We start from the raw sequence: 25,671 nt of genomic DNA, 5'->3' as shown, positions 1-25,671 counted from the left end.
CAATTTAATAGCGTGTGTTCAGTACAGTATTGCTTGTGTTTTTATCATTTCCCATTCTATCTGCCTACAGAACTAATCCACTGATATACTAATGATACTGAAAACACTGCTCACTCTAATGAACACTATGAACACTTAAAGGGTGTTAAAACCCCAAAATCTTCAAAAAATTGTGATTTCGGATTTTTGCATTTACAAATTCTCTACACTTTTATCTTTCTAAAAATACCATTCTTTAATCTCTATTAAAATTAGAACTGTAAAAAGAATCTAGTTTTAATTTGTCATCTACTGCTTTGATCAATGAGGATTTTTACGTAAAAATGCGATTTTCTCCAACTCTTCTTATTTTTATATACTTGATATACCTTTTCTCAGGAACTACTGCTCACAAGTATCTAAACTTCTTGTGGCTTATTTATTAGGTTCCCTAATATTCACTAAAATGAGCTTTTTGTAATAAACTTAGAAAAAAATTTTTTAAATTTTTTTTGTGTGAGAAAAGTGCTAAATTTTACTATGCCTAACAAAATATTCTGTAATTTACTCTAAAATTTAAAATGTTTCAAAAGCTCATTTCAGTATAATCAGGTAGGTATACTTTAATTACAGAAAAAATTTCAAGCTTGTATCTACAGCCGATTTTGAGAAAAGGTACATCAAAAATAGCCAATTTAACATTGTCAGTATAGGGGTTTCTGATATTCCTTAATGACCTTTCCAAATATCTACAATATGTCTTGCTTCATATATTAGCATGTCTTATCATAACGAATCTCCTGACAGCGAATCTGAGTGATCTCCCGACTGCTTTGGTCAGTTCAGCAAATTTATTCAACTTTTACATTAATTTCTCCACCATGCCTTTAATTTTTGCATGCCAGTGTACTATCAAATTTAATTAGTTATAATTTTCTTAACAGAAAAGTACTATCAAATTTAATTAGTTATAATTTTCTTAACAGAAAAATAATCAGCTTCAGTTTAAGGTAATATCTGTCTTATTTCAAATTCAAAATTTTACATAAATAATATCAGTTATGATAATCAAAAACTCATAGCTGAAATATTACAAAATGCATAAAAAGTTGCTAAAAATGTAAAAAAAGAAGACACCTTCATTAAAACAAACATAGATAAGAAGTTATTCAGAAAACACAAACACTGGTAAGAAGTCATTCAGCAAAAACTAATACAAAGTGCATGAAGTTTTATCCTTAAGACCATCTGAAAAAATTGAGATGCACAAAGTATTAAAACTGTATTTTAATAGAAATTTAATATTTTTCCCATTTTTAAAATTAAAATAAAAAAATTAGAATAATATATTTAAGTAACAGTTAAATTACTTTTTTAAGTGCTGGCATGATTTCTGGTAATAAATTCAATACAGTCTGCTTTGGATGATGTTCTACTAACTGTAAAGAGAAAGAAAACACACACATATGCATATGTACCACAGGAAATGGGTTTGAAGAAAATTAATAAATAAGTAACATAAATAAATAATGATCAAAATAGTATGTAAGAATATTTTTCTTCCCTATAAAATATTTTGTAGGAAAAAATAATCTGAAGGTTTAATTTACCTTTGAATTACATTTTTAATACATATTGTATAATTAGGATTGCAACAAATCAAACAACTGTATAACAATGCTCTCTTGATTTTAAAGTTGAATATGATTGAAGGATTTCAGTCTCCTCCTATTGAGAAATATTTGTTGATGATGCCAAAAAAATGCCATTATAAATTTATCTGTTTGACTTAGTTCATGTCTCCTCTCCTGAACACGAATGACTATGTAGAAACTGATGATTCAGGCTCCTTTGTTTTAGAATTTGAACTGCAGTATGCAGCAATGTAATTTGAATGCTAGAAATATTCAATGGAACAACTGAGTTCCCGCCTTTTAAGTTTTGTAACTCAATTTACATTTTCAACCTGCCTCAGGTTATATATATTTACTTAAGATTTAATTAAAAGATGAAAATTTATCCATGCTATGCACCATATTCTTTGATTCATTTTCAAAGTGGAGCAAACCATTCTATTGCAGGGGAGATGCTATACACACATTTGTTAGAACAAGGGATAAACTTTCATACAATGAATATGGCATTTGCAAATGGACATTAATTTAAGGTAGATGTTTATACCACCAATGTACATATCCCAGCCTGAAGCAAGAGTTTTCAAAAGTAAGCTAATTGTTTTCAAAGAGGTCAAAAGTAACCATATGATCTTCAGGGCAGATTTTCTACAAAAATCTGGTATCATTCTTAGCTTTAAACAGTTTGTCAATTCCTGTCTCTTGCATGAAGAAGAAAAGTAAGTGAAATGCAGAAGACACACTTTAATACTCTGTTAATGAAATATAAGTCTGTGTTCTAACCAGGAGAGGGGAAGGAACTTCTTATAATGAACATCACACAAAAAGTTGTGATGAATGTTATTGTTATGAACCAAAAGAACAGGTTGAAAAGAAGCAAGATTATTGAAAGCAATATGCTGATAAAAAAATGCAGACCTGGATACTTGTTTAAGGCTTTAGATCAAGTTTTGTTTTCCATGCACGTGTGAGTAAAATGCTCACTGACTCATTGCTCACCAACTACCTGTGAAGCTTCAAAGCTCAATCTCTTTATGTGTACATCATTCCTTAGCCTTAAGACCCCCTGACTCAAATTCATCACCTCTTCAGTCCATTCAAAGAGCTGGATGTCCTGAAGTACCTACTGCTGGCTCCTCATTGGGACAACATCGGAGCTAAAGGTGGAAGCTGTAACAAATGAAAAAAACTGTGACCTTTCTCTCCTCACTTTGAGATTTAACTCCCCAAAAGGACTTCAAAAAGACCTTCACTCTCCCTCCCTTTAATGTTTGAACTTGGACTCTAATGTCGTGCTAATGTACTCCAGAACTAATGCTGTACTCTAATGGATACCTCTAATGCCATACTCTAATGGACTTCAGAAGGGCCTTCACTCTCTCCCTCTAATGTTTGAACTTTGGACTCTAATGCTGCAGGTGGGGAAAAAAATAAACGACTGCAAAGTTAAGTTTTGGAAATACCATGGCTTAAGAATATGTAAATCACCCCAAGCTGTAATGTTAAGTTTGCAAACAATCTATGTCATATTCAAAAGATATATTTTAAAGACTAATTGCTAAGCCTTTATTATGAAGAAAGGAAACTAATGTTCTGTTATAGGATGGTAATTTTTTCATATTATACAAGCCAAACTTCCATTTTAGGAATTATAAAAATGAAAAATTTCATGCATGCTGCAAATATAAAATAAATCTAAAAATTTTGACTTATCATATTTTTTAATTTCTGTTAAAATTATTAGATTCTATCCATGTTTAAATACATTTAATATGAGCTTTATATTAACTTAATATATATTGCTGAACAATAAACATTACAGTAACCATCTGCATGACACAGGTTTCTGAATCTGCTCATGAATGAACTAAATTTGTATAATTACTTATTTTAGTCTCAGTTTTCATAAATGTCTATTAATTAAGATGACAATTACACCAATAAAGAAAGTAAAGAGAGAAAAAAATCTCATGACTGGATAAAAGCAGACATGTCACTCAAGGAGTTTAAGTAGAAAATGTGTATATGTATAAATACCACATAATGAAACACAATGTACTTGAATAATAACTTCACTTAATACTATGATAATACGATCAAAATTTGAATATTTATAAATTTATATATCAATATTAAAACATATCTGATGTAATGTATATTCAGTTATGAATTATTTATTTATATTTCCATTTTGTATCTGATAAATGCTATTTTGGGGAAAAGAGGCGTGATTTCGTTTTGGTTTATTTAATTATAGCAAAATGCTCACGAGCTACATGTTTAAAGAAAGGGATGCTTTCATGGAGGATTTTCTTAGGGAAACTAGCTTGTATATACGTTACAAATATATAAAATATGAAAATGGCCCACTTGCCGGGATTCATACTCTGGACTGAACCACACATGCTCAGCAACTTTACCATTTGGCCATTGGTGGCCATTGAGGAAAAGGTGGATGTTATAATAAACTTTTAAAAAAGCTATTAGTATAAACCAATAGTGCAACATTTTAAAGAGATATCATAAAATAATAAGTGTAAATTCTTGATCACATCATTGGCCTAATTTAGCCTACAGTTGAAGAGCAAACTTTGCCTTTCCTCCCATGATAAAATCACTGCCATATGTATAAACATTTTTCTTAGATGCTAATATATTAAGCATCTAAAAAATTAATTTTGGAACTATTAATTTTGCTGAATGGTATAACAGATACATATTCTGAAGTTAATATTTAAAAATATGAAATAAAAATTACATGAAGTAATTTTGTAAGATTACTTTTTGTGAACATTCATTACAATGTATTAATCTAATTGCTTTTGCACATATACAACTGATTACAACAGATATATACATAATTCTAAAATGTGCATAAGAATACACATAACTGTAAGATAATCAGTTTTTATTGCTTATTATTTAACTAAAAATACATATCATGCCATTATAGAAAAGAAACATACACTAAAAATAATAAAATCACTTTTATAAACAAACCTTAGTTAACATTTTAATGGCAGCTTGGTTGAGAGGCATCTGGCCAGTCAAAATCAAAGCTTTCAGAGTACGTGCACACTGATCTGGTGGCAAATTCACAGCAGCTACAGCAGAACACATCTCAGCTATCTTTGTAACCTGTATTAAAAATGATAACAATAAAAATTTAAGAACATATTTATCCATTTTGATAACAGTTAAATTTTAATATTTGACTTGGAAAAAAAAAAAAAAAAAAAAAAAAAAAAAACTTTAAATGAATACGAAATTACATCATTATCAGTATCTTTGTGTGCTTCTAATATCCTCAGCAATGTGAGCTCTATATAGTCTTGGAAATAATCTGCTTTTGTCTTAATGAGTTCACGTAGTGCTTTCAGAGCCAATGTTTTCACAGAGACCTATAAATAGAAGCTTCATTAACAAATATAAGAAAAAAGAGTAAAAATTATATATACATTACATATTCAGACAGCGAGTGAGAGTAAGATTATGTGCAAAACCAAAAACGATTAGAATGCGCCAAACATGAGGTAGATGACATCTTGAATGAATGATGCTTTGAAATTGCTTACCAAATACAGAGGATGAAGTCATATAAAAACAAGGTGAAAGCACACATTAAAATACAATACACAATTTTTAAAGCAAATTTAGATAATAAAAGCCAGTCTCTTTTAAATAATAAAATAAATTACAATTGACCTCTCTTCCAATTAAACAGTCGAGAGAGAAGTCATAGCTATTAAAATATAGACCAACATTACAATTTAAACAAATAGAATCACTTTCAGCTTTCAGAAGATAGTTATTTGTCTAGTGTGACCAATCCTGAAGCGAGCCAAAAGAACTTCCTCCTTACGATTTCTATTAAAATCCCAGTGCTCAATTTCGGGCCTTACAGTTCTCAACTTGTTGTGAAAAAATGGCAGCAACATCCCAAAGTTGCTGCCATTTTTTCCGGATCTTTTCCAGGGTTCATAGCCACATTTTAGTTAAAAAAATAAGCACCTATAAGCACTTTTCAAGCACATTTTAAGGAAAAAATACGCACCTGTCTAATTACATTATACACAATTGCATAACCTTAAAAGAAAAATTAGACTTGTAATTTAAAATATGAGCAATGCAATATTTATTAAGAGAATGAGCATTACCTCAACAATGGAAAACAATTAACTTTTTTTTAAATTTTAAATGACAGTTCAATTTACAGAATTAGTTTACAATGAGAAGAAAAAAAAAAAAACTATGCAAAACTAAAATATATTACAAAATTTAATGATGATATTTCAGTTGAAAATATAGAAAATAAATAATAATAAGCCATATTAATTGTATTCGTTTGGCACCTAATAATAAATAAAATTTATTTTTCCACTCATATTAATATTTAAATAATTTAACTTAAATCAAAATTCTGAACATTTTCTAAATTTTCATTGCATAACAGTTTTCCCTTAACATATATCCCAAGCAAAGTAATTTAAGTAAAAAAGAGGCACATTTCTGAAATCAGAAGACGGGAAATTGCTTCATTCAGTCATCCTTTAACAGTAAAAGCTTAACTAACCAGCATACTCGGAAATTCCCTAATTTTCCGGATAGTAACTGGAAAAAGAGGAGTGGGGGAGATTGTAGCCGTTCTTTAGATTTAAATTTAGGCTAAATAAATGATTTTGACATTTCGATATGTGCATCATATAAAAACCAACGGAACTGAGAAATATTCTGCTTAGAAAGCACAGTAAAACTCTTTTAAGTGTTCATAAACAAATCTCAGACTGAACATCAAAATTAATTATCAATACAAAATACCGCAAAAGAAGAACTAAATAAAGAAAAAGAAAGACTTACTAATCTGGGGTGTTTCTGATTCTAATTTTCAACAGACTGTATTAAATTTCCGGAATAAAATCAATCTTCGCTTGGGTAGACCGCAAAAACTTTTAGTCCTATTCAATCCAGATTGGACAGTGACAAAAAAAAAAAAAAAAAAAGTCCGCTGCTTCAATATTAGAGATTTTGCGGAGAAACTCCCAACCTCCGTACTGTATAATGTATTGGCAAAGAAAATGAAATTATTTTGACTATTCGATTACTTTCCTTTTATTTAAGCCATTCCGAATATTATTCCCTAGAAAGCTAATCTGTGTAAAAACACACCCATTTTTGAAAGTTTATCTATACTTCAGCAGTTACTGCAATTATATTATTATAAATATTCATAAATATGCTCATAATATAAGCATAAGGATCATAATAAACATGAATATGAACTGACAACGCGGAACGAGAATGCAAATTTATTAAAATCTTGATAGAAATTCAAACGTGTGTAGTATTTGGGTGGGACGAAAAGAATACCGAATGTACCGGAATTTTCTAGGTTTTCACAATTCTTTGGCCAATAGAACGACGTGCACCTATCTGTACTCTCGTGCGCACCATAGGTTACATTAATGCAGAGGAAGGGGGGAAAAGCAATTTTCGAGAGTATGATTCACCATCTGACGTTGCATATAAGGAAAAAAAGTTGTTTATTTAGTTTCGGCTTTGGTACGGGAGAAAAATAAAAACAAAAAAATAAGGGCTTTAAAGAAAAAGTAAGCACCTATAAGGGCCTTTATATTTTATTTTCAAATATAAGGACTCATAAGCACTTGTAAGGACCGCTACGAACCCTGTTTTCTTTGATGGTATAGCAGATATCTCTAAAAGGGATGAGGCGACTGAACAGTTCAACAGCAAATTTTGCTGTGATATCTGCCAGCTCATTGCCTTTTATTCCTGCATGTTCAGGAACCCAGCAGTACAGGATTTCATATCCTTGACGCGTTAAGTGTATATGTATCTTGAGAACATCCACTATTACAGCATTCTGAGTGTCGTATAAAGCTTCTAATGCTTTCAGCGCACTATATGAGTCTATACACTGTATGAACTTCTTGTGACAGAGCTTTGAGATGTACAAAAAACCATAATATATTGCAGTTAGTTCTATGGATCATCCATTACAAAAGCCATTCCAACTTGAACATTTGACTTGGGTCCATCTGTATATATTGGAAGATAACTGCTATATTTAAGCCTGTGTGTGTGTGTTGTCTGTAAACGATGTCGTTAGTGCTTGCCTTCACATGATGGTTCAAAACATTAAGAAGCTGGATCCGTGCATTTTCCCAAGGTGGGATTTCAAAATTTTGCACTGCTTGGGGGCACATATCAGAGAGGGAGAGTTCCTCAATGACAGGGTGAACTCTTAAAGGAAAGGTAGGCACACAGGATGGATGTGTTTTAAATAAAATGTTACACACATTATCAAGTAAGCACAGCTTATTAAACTCCAGAACAAATCCGAAGAGCTTCATGGTGAACAGGACCTAGTTTTAACAACACTGACAACCGAGTGGATCCGTAAACAACTGACGCATAGTCCAGTCTAGAGCAAACAAGTGCTCTAGACTGGACTATTTTTACAGTCTGTAAATGTGAAGCGCTTGTTTGTACCCGAGAAGGTGTTCGCGCTTCGCTACAAAAGTGCACGCACAAAGTCTTATGTTTAGAAAATGTAAATCCCTGTTTGTCTGACAATTCTTGGATCTTATTCAGAGCCATCTGCAATTGCCTCTCTATGTATCTCATGTCTGTCCATCAACAGCTAATTTGCAGATCATCAACACAGTAAGAGGAGGTTCTTTTAATACAGAATTTATTTTTAAGCTCAACACGGTTACACTAAGTACACAGCCTTGAGGCACACCCTCTTCCTGTTAAGAAACATCCGACAAAACAGAGCCAATCTTTACTTGGAAAGTTCTAGGGCTCAAGAAATTCTGAATGAAAATTAGTTGGTTTCCACTAAAGCCACTGTCATGAAGATCTCGAAGTATACTGTATCTCCGTGCCTTAACATAAGCTTTCTCAATATCAAAGAATGCTGAGATAAGGTGACTTCTTCTTACATAAGCTTTTTGAATGGATGTCTCTAAAAGGAACATGTTATCTACGGTTGCTCTTCCCTTTTGAAAACCGCTTTGATAAGGCGATATAATATTATTCTTTTCCAAGAAGTAAACTAGGTGGCTGTTTACCATTTTTTTCAAAGAGCTTGCATACACAACTCGTAAGGGCCAATTGGCCGATAGTTAGAGGGATTCCTTGGATTTTTCCCTGGCTTAGCAATAGGAATCACAACAGCTCTCTTCCATGCACTGGGAAAAGTACGCTCCTTCCACACTCTATTGTAAAGAGTGAGAGGGGCAGTCAGTGACTTATAGGACAGATGCTTCAGCATTTCGTGATTCACGCCATCAAGACCCGGAAAAGACCTATGTGTCTGCAACAAACCTCTCCTTAATTCAAGCATAGTAAAGTCTCTATTATAAGGCTCAGATTTGGAAGAGTTGAATGCGATAGGATTTCTTTCAGAGCACTGCTTCATAGAGAGAAATGCAAGTGAATAGTTTCCGCTGGAAGAAATAGCAGCAAATGTCTCACCAATAGTATTCGCAATTTCCCCTATAGAGGTAATCACTTGGTCATCTCTTTCCAAAAAGGAAAGTGAGTGCTCTTTATATACACTGCTCGACATTGAAAATGCAACACCAAGAAGGAATGCTCATAAATTTATGCAAATTTTAGAGTAGACGCACATCACTGAGTTATGTGAATGATGTGAAATGTGCAGCTCTCCGACACACGTGAAGTAAGATATAAGGGAAGGAACGCGCAGATTGGGCAACGTTCGTGTCGTTATTTCTGCCAGAGAAATTATCGAAGAAAGCTGGTTTTTGTCCCGGAGGATACATGTAACAGGAGAGAATGCCAGGCCGCCGTCAACGAAGGCACTTCCAGAAGATAGATGATTTTACAAAGGGTATGGTGATCGGACTGAGAAGGGCAGGTTGGTTCTTACGCCAAATCGCAGCTGATACCCCTATGGATGCGACCACGGTGCATTGGCTATGGTGAGCATGGTTGGAACAAGGAAATGTGGGAAGAAGATGTGCAGCCAAAGCGATGTCAGCTGGCGTGGATCGATGCATCTGCCGACAAGCTGTGGCGGACCCGCAAGTCACTTGTACTGCGATTCTGCAGCATGTGCAAGATACCCTGGATGTTCCCGTGTCAACCAGAACCATTTCCTGTCGATTGGTCGAACGTGGCCTGCACTCACACCGTTTGTTAAGAAGACTGCCATTGACCCAACAGCATAGACACCAACGTTTAGAATGGTGCTGGACTGGAGCGATGTCGATGGCAGAATGGCGAAACGTTGTGTTCTCAGATGAGTCATGCTTCTGTTTATCCAGTGACAGTCGTCGCATACATGTGTGGCGTCGACGTGGAGACAGATAGGATCCAGCAGTAACTGTGGAACATCCCACCGAACGACAACGTGGCATAATGGTTTGGGGGCTATTGCTTATGATTTCAGGTCACCTCTAGTTCGCATTCAGGGCACTATGACGGCCCAATGATACTTTGATAATGTACTGCGGCCGGTGGCAATTCCCTACCTTCAGGGGCTGCCTAATGCAATTTTCCAGCAAGATAACACCCGATCACACAATGCTTGCATCTGCCAACATGGTCTGCAAGGTATACAGATGCTTTCCTGGCCACTGTACTCTCCTGACCTGTCACCAATCAAAAATGTGTGGGATGTGATGGATGCCGTTTGCAGAGTCTGCCCCTGCCTCGTTCAGAAGACGAACTGTGGCAAATGGTTGAAAGGGAATGGAGAGTCATCCCTCAGGACACCATCCGTACTCTTATTGACTCTTATGCCTAGACGTGTTTCTTCATGCATTGCTGTCCACGGTAGTCCTACATCCTACTGAGCTGATGCCGTTCTTGCTTTGTATTCTGACTATCATTTTGAAATAAAGATCACTTACTTATTGCTGCTTGCTGTCTCTTTTCCAAATTTCACCACTTTTTGACCACTCCTTTTTGGTGTCGCATTTTCGTCGAATAAGTGGTATTTTTTTTAAATTCCAAATGACCCTCTTGTTTTGCACTTTGATTCCCCCTCCTCCCAACATAAAACCAGATCCATTAGGAGCTGGCAGAAATTTTCGAATATAACAAATTGGAAAGCTATCTTCAATAAGGAATTTTTTGTCCATAACCCTTAGAGGATTAATTTTCTCAGTACAGCATATTATTATCGATTTATTTTAAAATATGTTAATGACATCAGCCTATATGGGAATGAATGCAAGTTTGACAATTCAAACAAATATTTGACAACAAAGTGTTATCAAGAATTTTTAGATATTTCTTATGGAAAAAGACAGATATAAGTTAGATATAAAGTTAGATGTTATACTGCATGTCAAAATATTTTGCTTAACTAAACATTTTCCCTTAGAAGCTTGCAATAAATAAATATAATAAGCAGCAACCCTTTGAGGTACAAATGAAATTAAAGTGCAGGTAGTGTAATATGAAATGGCTAACCACATTCTTTCAACCATCCTCCATAGCTTGCGCTTTGATTCAGGCTGGGATAGATCAAGCAAATGATAGACAACAATGTCTCATAAATTTCAAATGGTTGAGATCTGAACACGTAGGTGGTTAAAGACACATATGGGTGCCTTACAAGCTTGTTTGCTGATGTCTGTCATGGGCAGTTGAATATTATCTTGCTAGAAAAGAGCATTTTGCATTCATTACAGGAAGGGTAATGCAAGCAGCTATAAAACTCCTACCCTGTACCATTGTATCTCTGATAGATGACCAACTATCTATGGCAATGGAACCTGAACATTGTGCTAACTTTCAAACAGTATAGTATTCAACAGTTTCAGCAGAAGGTAACCTGTCTCCACATTGCTTTAACATTCTTACTCAGGAACTATCACTGATGAAACAGAAAAAAAGACTTGTTGCTACTACCTTTAACCATTCAGTCATCTCAGAGGCAGTGCCTTAATTTTATTGTCATTGGCATTAATGGTTTTGTGTCAACAGCAGTCTGTGTAAAGGCTTGTATGACTGCATTTTGCTTTCATCTACAGTCTAGAAAACGTTGTTGCTGATACTGGAGTATCCAAAGCTCTCCACACAATCTGCATAATGTTGACAGTTGTGCTTTGCAGGCATGCAACTGCATGTTTTCAGATACAAAAGTATACTAACAAACAGCTAGATGCATCAAAATTCCTAGCATGATTTACATTTCCTTCTTCAATCTGTCTCCTCCTAATCCTTTTGTGCTGTTGATGCACATAGGTGTGTTAAGCTGCAATACTATGGAAGGACTAATCAGTGATTATTAGACTTTAAATGAAGCCCTTCGTGAAAACATCTGACTGCCAAAACTAACCAATTTCCATGGCATCTGCCAAGTCTTTCTTCAACTATATGTGTCTTCTGAGGTACATATTTATGTTATGTACTGCATACATTGTATATATATATATATAATCTTACTGTCACATATTTATTATTAGACATTACTCTGAAAATACAAAAAGCTATTGTATATGAGAAGAATCTCTGCCACTCTCAAAACTGAGTCTGTTCTCTGACAGAGCATCTTTAGGAGCCACCACAGGAGGTGCTGGTATTTCTAGATAGTGGAAAATGAGGCATAAATACTGCTTACTCCTGTTAGACATAAGGTATCACCATCTTCCATCATCTGCACTTTCTAAGATGAACAGCTAGAAAACTAAATTTCCCACAGCAACAGAGTGTAACAACTTTTGATTCATTTGATGTTTTCCTTCCTTTTATCTCATTAACTTGTCGTGACAAAGTTGCATTTCTGATCATTTACATAAGTTGTTCAGCTGTGTAATCCTAGCAATTGGCATAATTACATAACTAAATCTTCCTGGTGTTGCATTTTCTTACACAGATAACGTATTTTTCATAGAGCTAGACATAGATACTTCAGTGCAGTGGAATTTTCAAATTAATTGTTAGTGTTCTCAGTCTGTTGTGCCAATATTTCAGAGAACTTAAATTAAATTTCACATTTAAACTACAAATGCTTGCGAATTCTGCTAAAATATATATATAACACACTTATAAAACTAACGCTACAAACACTCTTAACATAAAACATACAAAAATAACACAGCCAAGACCTTTATATATAAGAATGAAAGAAAATACATTTTACAATTTAAAAGAAAAATGTGAATTACCGATGTATCTTCTACAGTCTGTATCACTTCAAGTAAGATCTTCCGAAAATCTTCATTTGAGATGATTGAAGACTGCTCTTTGGCAAGGCTAATTAATCGACCTAAAGCATGTATTTTCTTTTCATTCCTAATTAAGAAACAAAGATATATACATTTTTAAGCTTCTAAAGAGAAATTATAGTGAGCAGTTAGGTAACCGAAGAGACTGTAGTATAAGGAATAAGGATTACACGAACATTTTTAATCAATACATTAAAAGCAATAAATAAATAAATTAAATAAAAAATTACAATGATTTTGCTTTTTGTAACATAAATTAACTAAATTCCCAGAAACAAAAGACAGGAATAGAAAAAAAAAAATACATACATTTAATCAAATAATAAAAATACAATTAATATGAAATTTAATATTTATGTACATGATTAAGAAGTGTTACTAACCGAGAGCTCTGATTAAGTTCATCTACAATGGAGTATATGGTTCTGTGATCTGAAAGAAAAACAATACAAGAATCAGTCAAGAGGAGTTACAAAGTATGCTCTCATCAGATAAATAATCATACCTATACTTTTTTAGTATGATTGATTTGCTCCTCTTTGTCTAATGTTCTAAACTTTTAAAATGTAGAAATAATAGCTCTCTTGTTAGTCAAATGTTGACATGCCAGCAAATAAAATATGATAGTGAGCTTGTAATTTACAAAAGTTACTTTTTATTACAATTACAACAGGAACAGAATTGAAGTGAAATTTCAATGTTATTTATTTGTTAAATGTTGCATATTTTGTATGAGACGTAGCTAATTGTGGAAGCTAGATGTTGTCAACTACAAAAATAAAAGTTGTATAACTTACCCCCCCCCAAATGTTTTTATCCATAGCCAAAATGTAAGCATATATTAAAATTGAACTGTCACAAAATGAGCAGCAATTATGAATTTCTTCTTCTTCTTCACAAGCACAACAGCCGCTTGCAGGCCTTGGCGGCCTCAACGATGTTCTTCTTCCATTGCCTTTTGCCAGCAGTGAATCCTATCCAATTTTTAATTTTCAAAATCCTCTAACCATTTAATCACTGGTGTAATCCTTCAGCTCGAGATCTCTCAGGTTGTTTAAATGTCAGGGTCTTAGTAGGAATAACTTCCAGGCTTCTTCAAACATGCCCCAGCCATCTTAATCTATTACTATGAATGATTTCTGTTATTTGTGCTTGCCTATAAAGCTGTACAGTTCAGAGTTATATCTTGCTCTCCAATATGCCCGACTCGGCCAAAAATTTCTCTGAGGCTTTTTTATTAGTGTCCTATATACCAGTAGTTTTGTTTTGAAACTTAGAAGGTTAAATCTTAATCATCTTTTTAACCTTAAGAATGTGTCTAAGATGTCTGAAGAAGCATTTAAAAGCCATTTCAATTCTATTATCAATTTCTGTACTTAATTTATTTTTCTCATTAATTGTAGTGTCAAGGTACTTAAATTCTTCAACCTCAAGGTGTAGCCATTAACACACATTAGGCTATGATAGTTTACCATGGAGAGTGTAATTTCCTTGAATTTGATTTTATCCTCATTGACTGCAAGGTGTATGTTTGTGGCAGAAGATACAAAAGCTGAAAAGGCCTCAGTTATTGCCTTTTCCATTATTTATTTTCCATTAACCTAGAATTAATTCAAAAATATGCCATCTTTCTAAATTACTCAATAAAAGCAATTATTTAACAAATTAATTATTGAAAAGGAGATAAAAGTTATGAAAGAATTTTACAAATGAAATGTTAAATAATTCCTTGAGTTCTTTATCTTCATATAACATATGTGTATAAATCATATTATTACATTAATTATTATATTTCAGGAAAGAAAAAAGTAAAATGATAGATTATGAAAAGTTTTGGTTTATGTTATTTTACAAAAGTTTGGTTCCTGAAAACATGCACAAACTTCAAATCCTTTATATTAAAAGAAGTGCTTTATTTAAGAAATGCGGGAAAAGTGTGAAACTGCTAGTATTCAGCATCAGAAATATTCTCCTAATTTGGCATTAATGAAGAACGTTGGCTAAAGCATATTCAATAAATTTTACACAGTAGTGTATATAAATTAAAATATTTTTACCTGTTTACCGATAACTGTATAACGTTAAAAAATACATTTCCAATGATTTTTTATTTCACAGGAATTGAGATTTGTTAAACTAAGTATCTTAAACAATAAATTATCATATGAATACTCTTAACAGAGACCCAATGTCCAAATAATTAAGATACAATAAGGAGAGAAAAATTATTCTGTATGATTCAGATGATAAAATATATTGCAGACAATCAATCAACATCAATGAAGTCCAATATAATAAGATGCAGAGGTGCATAAAAATGATTATGTGTAGTATATAATATATGATGCATGTGGTAGGATACAGATCTATTATACTAGGAACATCTTTTGTTGATCACAATGCTAGAGCAAGTGCTCATAAAAGCCACCAATTGGAATACCATAATTAAATATGCTTCAACTTTTATCATATAGATACATTACCAAAAAGATTTTTAAAAAAAGATTTAAATTAAGACACAATAACACGCCAAATAAATACTAATTCAGAAGTCAAACAACAAAAATCAGCGTTATATTTACAAAATTTTCAAAGGACTAGTTTCGATGGTTTTACCGAACCACCATCCTCAGCTGCAAAACCGCAAATGAACAAGATAGGAAATAATGATTAGATAAGATAAGAGAGCTTGGAGAATAAGCATTCTTGTCCAAGCTCTAATCATTATTTCCTATCTTATCTTATCTAATCATTATTTCCTATCTTGCATCAAAATTGAATTCATCAAAATTATATTTCATTTCTCTTGCATTGAAATTGATGAGCTAATTTCTCTCACTCAACTCTGTTTGAAACAAACACATTTTGTTTTTCAAAATAAATATTACAAGCAAACTGAGGGATTAGCCATGGGAAGCCCCCTCAGTCCCATCCTGGCTGATATCTACATGCATTATTATGAATCAAAATTGTTTGAACCTTTAAACTTCCCGGCATGGTTCCGCTACGTAGACGATACTTTTACCCTGTTTGAAAGTAATAAAGATGATTTAAATAAAGTTCTTTCAACAATGAATTTTATTGATCCTGCTATTCAGTTCACTTTTGAACTTGAAACTTGAAATTCTCTTCCATTTCTCAACATTCTGGTCACACGTAACACATCCAACTTCAGTACTACGGTTTACCGTAAACCTTCATCAGTTTGCCTTCCACCACACTTTAAATCATGTCATCCGACTAAACAAAAGTTAGCTTCATTTTATTCCTATGTTTTCCGTGCTCTTCAAGTTTGCTCCTCCAAATAGCCCTTGATGAAGAACTAAATTATTTAAAAGCAATAGCTATTGACAGGGGCTTTTCACCCAACATTATTAATCAAGCAGTTAAAAAATTCTCATCTCAACACACTAAAATGCACAGTCTGGTTTTAGGAGATTATAAAAATTCTGTTGTCATTCCCTTCTTTCCATCAATTAGCTATAAAATTGCACATATTTTGCAGAAATTTAACTTTCAGGTTGTTTATTCTCCCATCAATAAAATTCTGAGTTCCATACTCAAGAACCCCATTCCGGATATGAATTCCTGGGGTATTTATAGGATTCCTTGCCAGTGTGGTTTAATTTACATTGGCCAAACTAAGAGAGCCTTAAAATTTCACATCAAGGAACATGAGGCATATGTTAGAAAAAAGGAAACACAGAAGTCTTCTGTTGCTCAACATTGTTGGTCCGAAAATCACACTTTCAATTTTTCTGCTACCAAAATTATTCAAAAAACATCTTGCATTGGAGAACTGGATTTTCTAGAGGCATTTCACATTCATAAAAATCTTTCTGTTCTAGTTAATGATCCTAATTCCAATCCAAATTTGCCTTCGGCCTTTAAAGAAATTATGTTTTAGTTCTGGTTTCACCAACAGATGGCACCACTTGCCTATTCTTGTCCAAGCTCTCTTATCTTATCTAATCATTATTTCCTATCTTGTTCATTTGCGGTTTTGCAGCTGAGGATGGTGGTTCGGTAAAACCATCGAAACTAGTCCTGTGAAAATTTTGTAAATATAACGCTGATTTTTGTTGTTTGACTTCTGAATTAAGATTTAAATTATTAAGAAATGTGTTCATTTCTTCTAATCATTCGGTTTATTAAGTATTACAAGTTCATTCAATTTGAATTATAAATTAAATATTTTAAATCTTACAAAATGGTAAGCTTGAGAATTGACTGTGCTCAAAGCCATATGAAAGATAAAGTTAAGATCTTAAATGATAAACAGTTGCTAAGAGGTGGGAATGATAAATGCATCCTAACAAAATACAACACAAAAATCTTAAAATTTCAGACATTAAACTGATATGTCAAACAGTAAAATATGGACAAACAAATAATATATCCTTTAGAAAGTAAATGATACAAAATATTATTTAGAAAGAAGTATGCAATCTTTTAGATTGAAAAACTGCTAGCGCTGGCTGCCTATGCATATAATCCATAACTTTCAGCAGGTGATCAGATTGTCAAGTGCTTGAGAATAAAAGCATTAAATTTTACAAACATTGTTTCTATACATATAATCAGCTGAAAAAATGAGATGCTTTGCTATTTCATAGAAGAAAATTACCTTGTGCTAGCGCAACATGGGAAATTCATACTTATATAAATTATATCTGTAACTAAAGTTGTGTTACACACTGCTCAAAAACCATTTTTTGGATAAAAAAAGTCATCACTTTCCTAACATTTGATATGTCTAATTTCCAGATATATTAGTGTGATTTTTTATTCCTGAGCCACCTGAAAGATCTGATCTGCGGTGAAAATGCAGCATTTTCAGTAGATGAGGAGGAACATATATTCTGTCACATACGCAATATTTCAAGGCATAAACTAAGCATGATTGCTGAACATGCTATTTTTTGAGTCTCAAAAGGTAGGTTACTGGTTATCATTGTTTTGCCTTACTTACAATACCCACACTGCAGTTTCACATCAAATTTTGAATAAATGATAAATAAATGAATAAAGAACAAACACATTGAAAATAATTTCTTTCATCTGCCCTCAGTTTACTTTCCTATTAATACATTAAGATGATTGTAAAATTTCATAGGTTTCTGATGTATACTTACAGCTGTAGAGGAATTGGATGAATTTTAATTATAGACACAATTTTAAAATGATTTGCAACAATTTTGTGGTTACTAATATAGCGAAATTTGGCCAATAAATGATAAATGTAAAGCAGATAAACATAAAGTACATAGAAAAACATAATAAATCATAAACTTCTGCATCAAATAAATAAGTCCAAACATACTGGATTCTCATGCAGCATAAATTTATTAATTGCCTATTTTTGACATAAATTAATAAGCTGTCATGGAATACATAATAATAATAAAATAATTTCTTAAATGCCAAAACTTAACACATTAAGTCTGTCTGAGATTATGTTATGGGTTTATAAAGTTAGAGATAATAAGAGCTTGATTTACGAGTTTATAAAAGATACTAATGATTTTTATAATAGTGGTTGGTTTGTAATTTGAATATTCCAAAGAACACATGAGCTATCTGCCTAAGGAGAGAGATGCCTTTTGTGAAAGGCATCTCTCTCCTTAGGCAGATAAGGCAGATATAAGAAGCTGGCATTACAGGTGAGGAAAAAGATGAAAACCAGCCATGCAGCCAGCCCATGACATGATTTCCAGCATTCAGTACACTTTAACTGCTCGACCACTTATAAGTTCTCATGCAAGTTTTGTTGCCATTATTTGCTTACATGATTTCTGTTTTATACATATTTGTAGTCAAATAAAATTATTAAGAAGTTAAAGTTTTACATACTGATTCTTCAGCATTGTCTTTCATTTCCTCCAAAAAAGAAACATCATTAAATAAGTCACACAAACATTACAAAGAAGAGCTTATGTAACATTAACACATAAAAATAGAAATCTTTATTACTGTTAATCAACAAACCATCAATTTCATTATCAGCTTCAGAGGGAGTTTCTGATGTTTCTTTTTCATAGAGAATTCCTTCCTGTAAATGAATTTAAAACTTACATTTAAATCCTATATGAAAAATTTCAAATTATTACAAATAATAAATAACTATATTATCATACTGAAATGCTAATTTTTTCAATAATTTCTTTTTTCCCTTTTTGGTTGTTGTCGTTGTTAAACCTAAAATCCTCACACAGCAAACTAGATTTCCTTCATAGCATTTCATTAGATAAATAATAATCATAGATTTTATAAGTGTTCCTCACTTTTATTCTGTTAGATTAAGTGTTAAGGAACCTAGTGAGCTGATAAGCAAATAATCGCTCAAGTCCAAAAACAAAGAAGGGTTAATTACCCTTTATTTCACTCAAAATATGATTTAACAGTCGGCCCCCCTTCTCAAGATGTACAGCAAAGCTACCATTTGGGCTTAAAATTTAAGAAATAAGATCTAACTAATGCCTAACTAGAGATTTAGCTGATGCTAACACAATTCTAAACTAGTTGGCGTGTAATATTGACTAATATAACGAGCGAACCATCAAAAGGCTCGTAATACAGCTGAGCGTAGTAAGTAACACTCCTTAGGCAGACATAGAGAGACATAGCCCACATGCAAACGCAAGTTACTCACGAATTATCCCTCTCTCTGGTTAAGTCAGTTGAACTTGACTTAAATACTATTCTCTTTATCATTTGCATTTAATGTGATTCTAAAAACTCATTCTGTTAGGGAGCTGTAAGTTGAAAACAAGAATTGACAGGCAAAGGTTTCAAAATTAAAAATAACTGTTATAAAATTAAAATATACCTTACAACTTATTCAAACTGAGACAGTCTTGAATATTCATTTTAATTATGAAACTAAACATATACTGTTAACAGCAAAATAAGAAATATTAGTACTACAAGCATATCCATAATTCATGAATACATGGCCTCAGAACTTTTTCAACCATATTTCTGAATGCAATGAAATGCAAGAAATATTCACTCTGCTCCCTGCTAAAGAAAGTAAAAACCCAAATTAGTTGGTTATCAGGAAGCAATGTATTTTTACTATTGTAATTTTCCTCCTTTTCAATATCACTAGGTCAGTAACAGACAGATAGCACTTAAATTCCATAATATTTCCATAAAATTTTGCAAAATACAGTTTTTATACAATCGTATATTTCGAGTTCATTCCTGATAAATAAAGATGATTTTTCAAATCTACAGACTATGATTTGCATGACCCTAAATCCTTTTCTACCATCTCAGAAGTCTATGTATCCTTTAGTGGTCATTATGATTACAAAAGATAAAAACTGAGGAAATTTTGCATACTCATATTTTTAATATAAATAAAGGAAATTAAAAAATTTTTTTAATCTAAGAGCTATGATATTCTTCATATAATAAAACACAGGGGGGATACAAGTCCATTAGTTAAATCAGATATCTTTCATTTTTTTTCAGTCACAAATAAAATAATTGCACAAAAAAATAAGCACCACAAATTTTTCCAACAACCATTCTTTTTTACAATGTTAAAAAATAAATAATGCATATAGGTATATAAATGCTCAAATATCAAACATTATTCCAACACTAGTTTTGTTTTATTAGGTGCAGATTAAATATCAGAAGGTAACAATGTACTTTAAAACATCTTTATTTATACATTTATAGGAAAACAAAGGAAAATTATAATTCTTTAATATGCAAAAAGCTTTATTTTTTGCTATGCAACTCTTTTGAAAAAATTAATTTTCTACAATATTACCTCAATTCATGACATTTTGTTAAATTTTAAAATCAAATATAAGCAACAACATTACTGGTGAAAATACAGTCAAAAGTCGTTAATCCGGACTTGTCGGGACTTCGGCGATTCCGGATTATCAATTTTTCCGGATTATAGATCATCAGTTTAAATCTCGTAAGATGGCATGCAGAAATTCTAAAATTAAAAATATGAAACCGTAATTTATGAAATAAAGAACAATTATGATCTAAAGGGTATCAAAATTTGCAAAAAGAAAAAGCTTAATATTTATTTGTTTACTTTATTAAACATTTCTTTCAATGTAAGTTGTTTAAGTTTTGCTTCGTTTCATGTGATAATACTTTCTCTTTAATTCTATTAAACAGACATAATTTCTTGTTCAGTTACAAAGTTCCGCTGTTCAAGTCCTATAATTGCTGTGTCGAGAACACTGACTAATTTGTCAATCGAAATTTTTTCGTTTTCAATAACCTCTGTCACTTTCTTCGCTATCGGAAGCGAATCATAATGACGAGGAACTTGTTTTAAATCATATCAAAGACGGAGCGTATTGAGATGAAATACTACATTTAGTAAGGAACTATAAGCCAAATAAAATAAAAACATCTGCGCTGAAGATAAGGATAGTGCTGACAGATCAACTTCCAATTCATTACGCGCCCGCCGCGGCGTTCGCCCCGCCGAGCAGCGTGAAATTGATAAACAGATTTCGGATTTCAAAACACACTTTCGCTTTAGATCCTTTACATTTAACAAATATATATCGGAAATTCTATTTGATATAATCGAAAGTTTAAGCTTACTTTTATAAAATTGCTCTTACAGTCTGCAAAAAATAATAAGCCGGATCCAATTCGAAAATTAAGGAACAACTCAATCATCAACATTAACTGAAATAGATAATTAGATAATTTTAGCTCATACGTCCATTATACATAAAACGCGCACGCGAAAACGTATTCTGCACTTGCGCACACTCATATGCGCAGTCGTAAAAGGTCTTATGCGCACGCGTAAAGGCCTATGCGCATGTGTCAACGCGGTGCATGCGCAGAAAGTTTTTAGTTTTGAGGTCCGGATTATAGATCATTCCGAATTATGGGTGTCCGAATTAACGACTTTTGACTGTAACAATTTTTATGCATTCAAATCAACTGGGATCGATTTAGCTACAAAATATAATTAAAGATCCTCAACACACCCCCCCCGCAAAAATAAATAAATAAATAAATAAAAAACTTTTCAATATAATCCTGCATTTAAGGAATTAAGGAATGATTCAAGTACTTACAGTTCTAGAGAAATTTATGCTACCATAATCAGATGGAGATCTTTTAGTGGGCGATGAATCAGCACTGGAATCAAGTTCTAGGCGATCAACAAGATTGTCAAAGCGACCATCAAGACTATTGTGCCTTGAACTGATGCTGCGAGAAGGTGATTCTCGAATTATTTTATCTGAAAATTTATCATAATAATCATCTGATTTATATTCCTCTATCTCAGACATAGTTTTCTTCCATGAATTACTGATTTCTTCAGGATTTAAGTTTTCAGTGTCATCATATTCAAAAGATCTGTTCTGGGGTGTACCACTATGACTCCGAGGCCTGAGAAAGAAAATAAATGAGAATGACAATGAAATTCTCAACTGAAAAACAAATTAAAGTTATTAACATCTGCACTTCCATATATGACATAATAAAAACATCTAAAATACTAAGAGTCACTTGAGAAACTTTTGTTGCGTAAAAGATATAGACCAAAATTTTTAATTTTTTAAGCCTTAGCTCTTCAATAATTTTCAGATACTGAAGCATCAAATTTTCTTCATAATCAAATAATTTACAGCTGACAAGATTTCATGGATAGTTTTCTGAAAAAATATTTTAACAGATTTGATTGTATTTGTGTACATACACAGACATTGGATATGCATATAAGTTTAATAAGTTTAAAATGTATTTATTTACACACATGCATTATACATCTTAATTTTAAAACAAATGCTAATGATCATTTTTAATTCCATTATTTTTCATCCCTTCTGGTTGAAACAAATGAAAATAGATTTTTATCTTTACAAATATGAAATAAAATGTTAAAATTATAAAAACTGCAATTTTACTTGGTTTAGTGTTTGAATAATTCTAAACAAAGAAACCAAATATTAAAACATACTTTCCAATATATTTCATTCAAGAACTAAACTGAGAAAACAGAAAATTACCATGGTGAATTAGGAGACTGAAGATGTGACATCACAGGACACGGAGAAGTTCTATTCCCAACTGACCTAGGAGTCTCTGAATTAGAACGAGGATAGCGAGAATGCAGTAGCTGAAATGCACTGTCCTGAAATATTTTGAACAATATTTTAATGACATAATAACAGCTACTGAAACAAATATATTCAGTATTAAAATGTTCTAATACTAAAATTAAATTCAACAATAATATGCAGAAACTAACTGATATTTTGACATCAAACTAACTGATTGATAACAACAATGTATACATAAATAAAAATTTTTTATAAAACAATCTTTAATCCAATAAAAATGCAGTTAACTGAACTTGTTCAGATGATTTAGTAACTGCCTTTTTCAATAAGCAAATTCATTACAAAAATTTTAGAAATTTTAGAAAAATTTTACTAATAACAGATATATGTTTGACCTAAAGCCATATTTCTTCTTACTTAGTTTTTAAAAAATCTTAATATTTAATTTCTTTTCTTTTTAAATTTTATCACTTTATTCTTTCTCTCTCGCTCTCTCTCTCTTTTTTTTACATGCAAAAATTAATTAGATTATGACTCAGTGGTTAAAATCATTTTGGTGAAGTTGACATATTTTCTCATGAAAGCATTTTACCACAATTTTGCATAGTCTAACATACTTTTGCAATAATTTTTACAGGCTAGCACTGTATTTCAGAAAATATTTTGTGGTAAAGACATATTTAAATTATACAAAATTAAAGCATCCGAGTTGGAAGAAATATTTAAGTTTTGTCTCATACTTACTTTACAAATTTGCTACTCCAAGGAAGCAGCAAATTTTTTTAAATGAGCAAGTTGATGCGGCAAAGATAAAATTAGATTTATCACAATATGCATTATTTATTGGTACATCAAAATCATCATTTTCAGACATCAAATTTTGTTCCATTTTACTTTGAAGGAGCCTTAAATATTTATCTTTTGAAGTGACTACAAACCTAATACAAACTTTAATAGTTTTGTTGAACTCATCTGTAAGCACATATGTTTACAAAATACATGTTTACGCAACATATTTGCAAACTAGATAAAATTTCATCTATTATTAAAAACAAGAAATTAAGAAACTAGTCAATACAGTCAAAAGTCGTTAATCTGGACACATATAATCCGAACCACAAAACTACAAACTTTCTGCGCATGCGTCAACGCATATTGCGTTCACGCATGCGCGTGATGCATTATGCGTTGACGATATATTTTATTTTATGCATGCGCATAATACGTTTACGTAAGCTAAAATTATCTATTTCAGTTGCAGATTGTGTTGTTCCTTAATCTTTGAATTGGATACGGCTTATTATTTTTTGCAGACTGTTAAAGCAATTTTATAAAAGTAAGCTTAAACTTTCGATTATGTCAAACAGAATTTCCGATGCTGGAGCTGCCAAAGGATCTACAAAGTGAAAGTATGTTTCGATGTCCATCAAACAAAAAGTGGAATTGCTGCAAAAAATAGATAAAGGCATATCCTTTGTTTCTCTAACCATCCCGAAATCTGTTTATCAATTTCATGCTGCTCTGCATGGGGGGGGGCGACGCGGCGCACAATGAACTGGAAGTTGATCTGTCAGCACTATCCTTATCTTCAGGGCAGATGTTTTTATTTTATTCAATTTATAATTCCTTACTAAATGTAGTATTTCATCTCGATGTATTCTGTCTTTGACATGATTTAATGAAATTCCCCGTCATTATAAATATCCCGAGTGCACATCAAATAGTTTTCTGGTTGCAATTTTCTAATTTCGAACTATGCATAATGTATGCTTTACGCACGCGCACGTTGAAAGAAATGTTTAATAAAGTAAACAAATAAGTATTAAGCTTTTTTTCTTCTAAATTTTGATACCTTTAGATCATAATTGCTCTTTATTTCATAAATTACGGTTTCATATTTTTAATTTTATAATTTCTGCATGCCATCTTACCAGATTTAAACTGATGATCTATAATCTGGAATCGCCGAAGTCCCGACGAGTCCGGATTAAAGACTTTTGACTGTATGTTGGAAACTCCTTTCATAAGTGAAACTAATGGTTTGGATAACTATGTAAGTAAAATATTTACGGTATGTTTAAAAACAAAATATGATAACAGAAAAAGTGATACCAACATTAAGTTGGTACATATGGTACTTTTAAAAAATGGTGAATACAATTAAAACTGATTTCAGCTATACAGATAATGCATAATTGCTGACAGAAATAAATTTACTGAATTAAGAAAATGCAAGCAGTTAATTTAAATTTTCTCTTCGGTTACAATTCTAGACATTTTCTTTTAAACACTTTTGCAATATATGTGCACTTGAAGAATTCTCTTTTACCTCTGAGAAGATCTTCAACTGATATTTCATAAGAAATGATACCTGTTTTCTCAGGCAATTCTTGGGAGACTTGATGATATTTTATTTTTGCTTCTTTCTTGTTTTCTCACACTTTTACACTTTCAGGTAGCTTTTATCAGACAATTCCTTTTGACATTTTTTTTCGGGGGGGGGGAAGAGGTAAGTTAAAGATGTTTCTTTCATATGTTTTCCTAACTTAGCACCTCAGAAACTTTAACGATTGTCAAACCTTAATATATTCAAGCATTAAATAAGCAAAAACTGAATATTGGGTGAAATCACTATTATTCCAATATCTCATTAAATTTGATACCAACTAAAAATCAAATCATAAATTAAAATTTTGTTGACATTTTAAATGATTAATTCAGAATCTGAACAATAATTTTGACCATTTAAGCCCCCTT

At 32.1% G+C, this 25,671-nt stretch overlaps 1 protein-coding gene across 12 annotated transcripts in view; it reads right to left on the bottom strand.

Moving 5' to 3' along the window:
- Nucleotides 1–25,671, bottom strand: part of chb (CLIP-associating protein) — a 358,527-nt gene that overhangs the window by 5,678 nt on the left and 327,178 nt on the right. For 11 of the 12 annotated variants that reach the window (XM_085823772.1, XM_085823773.1, XM_035371225.2 and 8 more), the window contains 8 exons: nucleotides 22,861–22,985; nucleotides 21,922–22,240; nucleotides 18,815–18,893; nucleotides 13,225–13,273; nucleotides 12,782–12,908; nucleotides 4,886–5,014; nucleotides 4,614–4,751; nucleotides 1,350–1,418 (listed from right to left, as the gene is read on the bottom strand). In XM_085823772.1, the coding sequence (XP_085679898.1) occupies nucleotides 1,350–1,418; nucleotides 4,614–4,751; nucleotides 4,886–5,014; nucleotides 12,782–12,908; nucleotides 13,225–13,273; nucleotides 18,815–18,893; nucleotides 21,922–22,240; nucleotides 22,861–22,985 (1,035 nt within the window). The remainder of the gene's footprint in view (nucleotides 1–1,349; nucleotides 1,419–4,613; nucleotides 4,752–4,885; nucleotides 5,015–12,781; nucleotides 12,909–13,224; nucleotides 13,274–18,814; nucleotides 18,894–21,921; nucleotides 22,241–22,860; nucleotides 22,986–25,671) is intronic. The other variant, XM_085823767.1, reaches the window with a different exon arrangement.

Source organism: Stegodyphus dumicola, chromosome 9 (genome assembly GCF_044657685.1).
Source record: "Stegodyphus dumicola isolate Sdum_Otavi_A_Nest chromosome 9, ASM4465768v1".
Taxonomy (NCBI): Eukaryota; Metazoa; Arthropoda; class Arachnida; order Araneae; family Eresidae; genus Stegodyphus; species Stegodyphus dumicola.
Note: the sequence above shows the minus strand (reverse complement) of the source record. Positions and strands in the feature narration are given on the sequence as shown.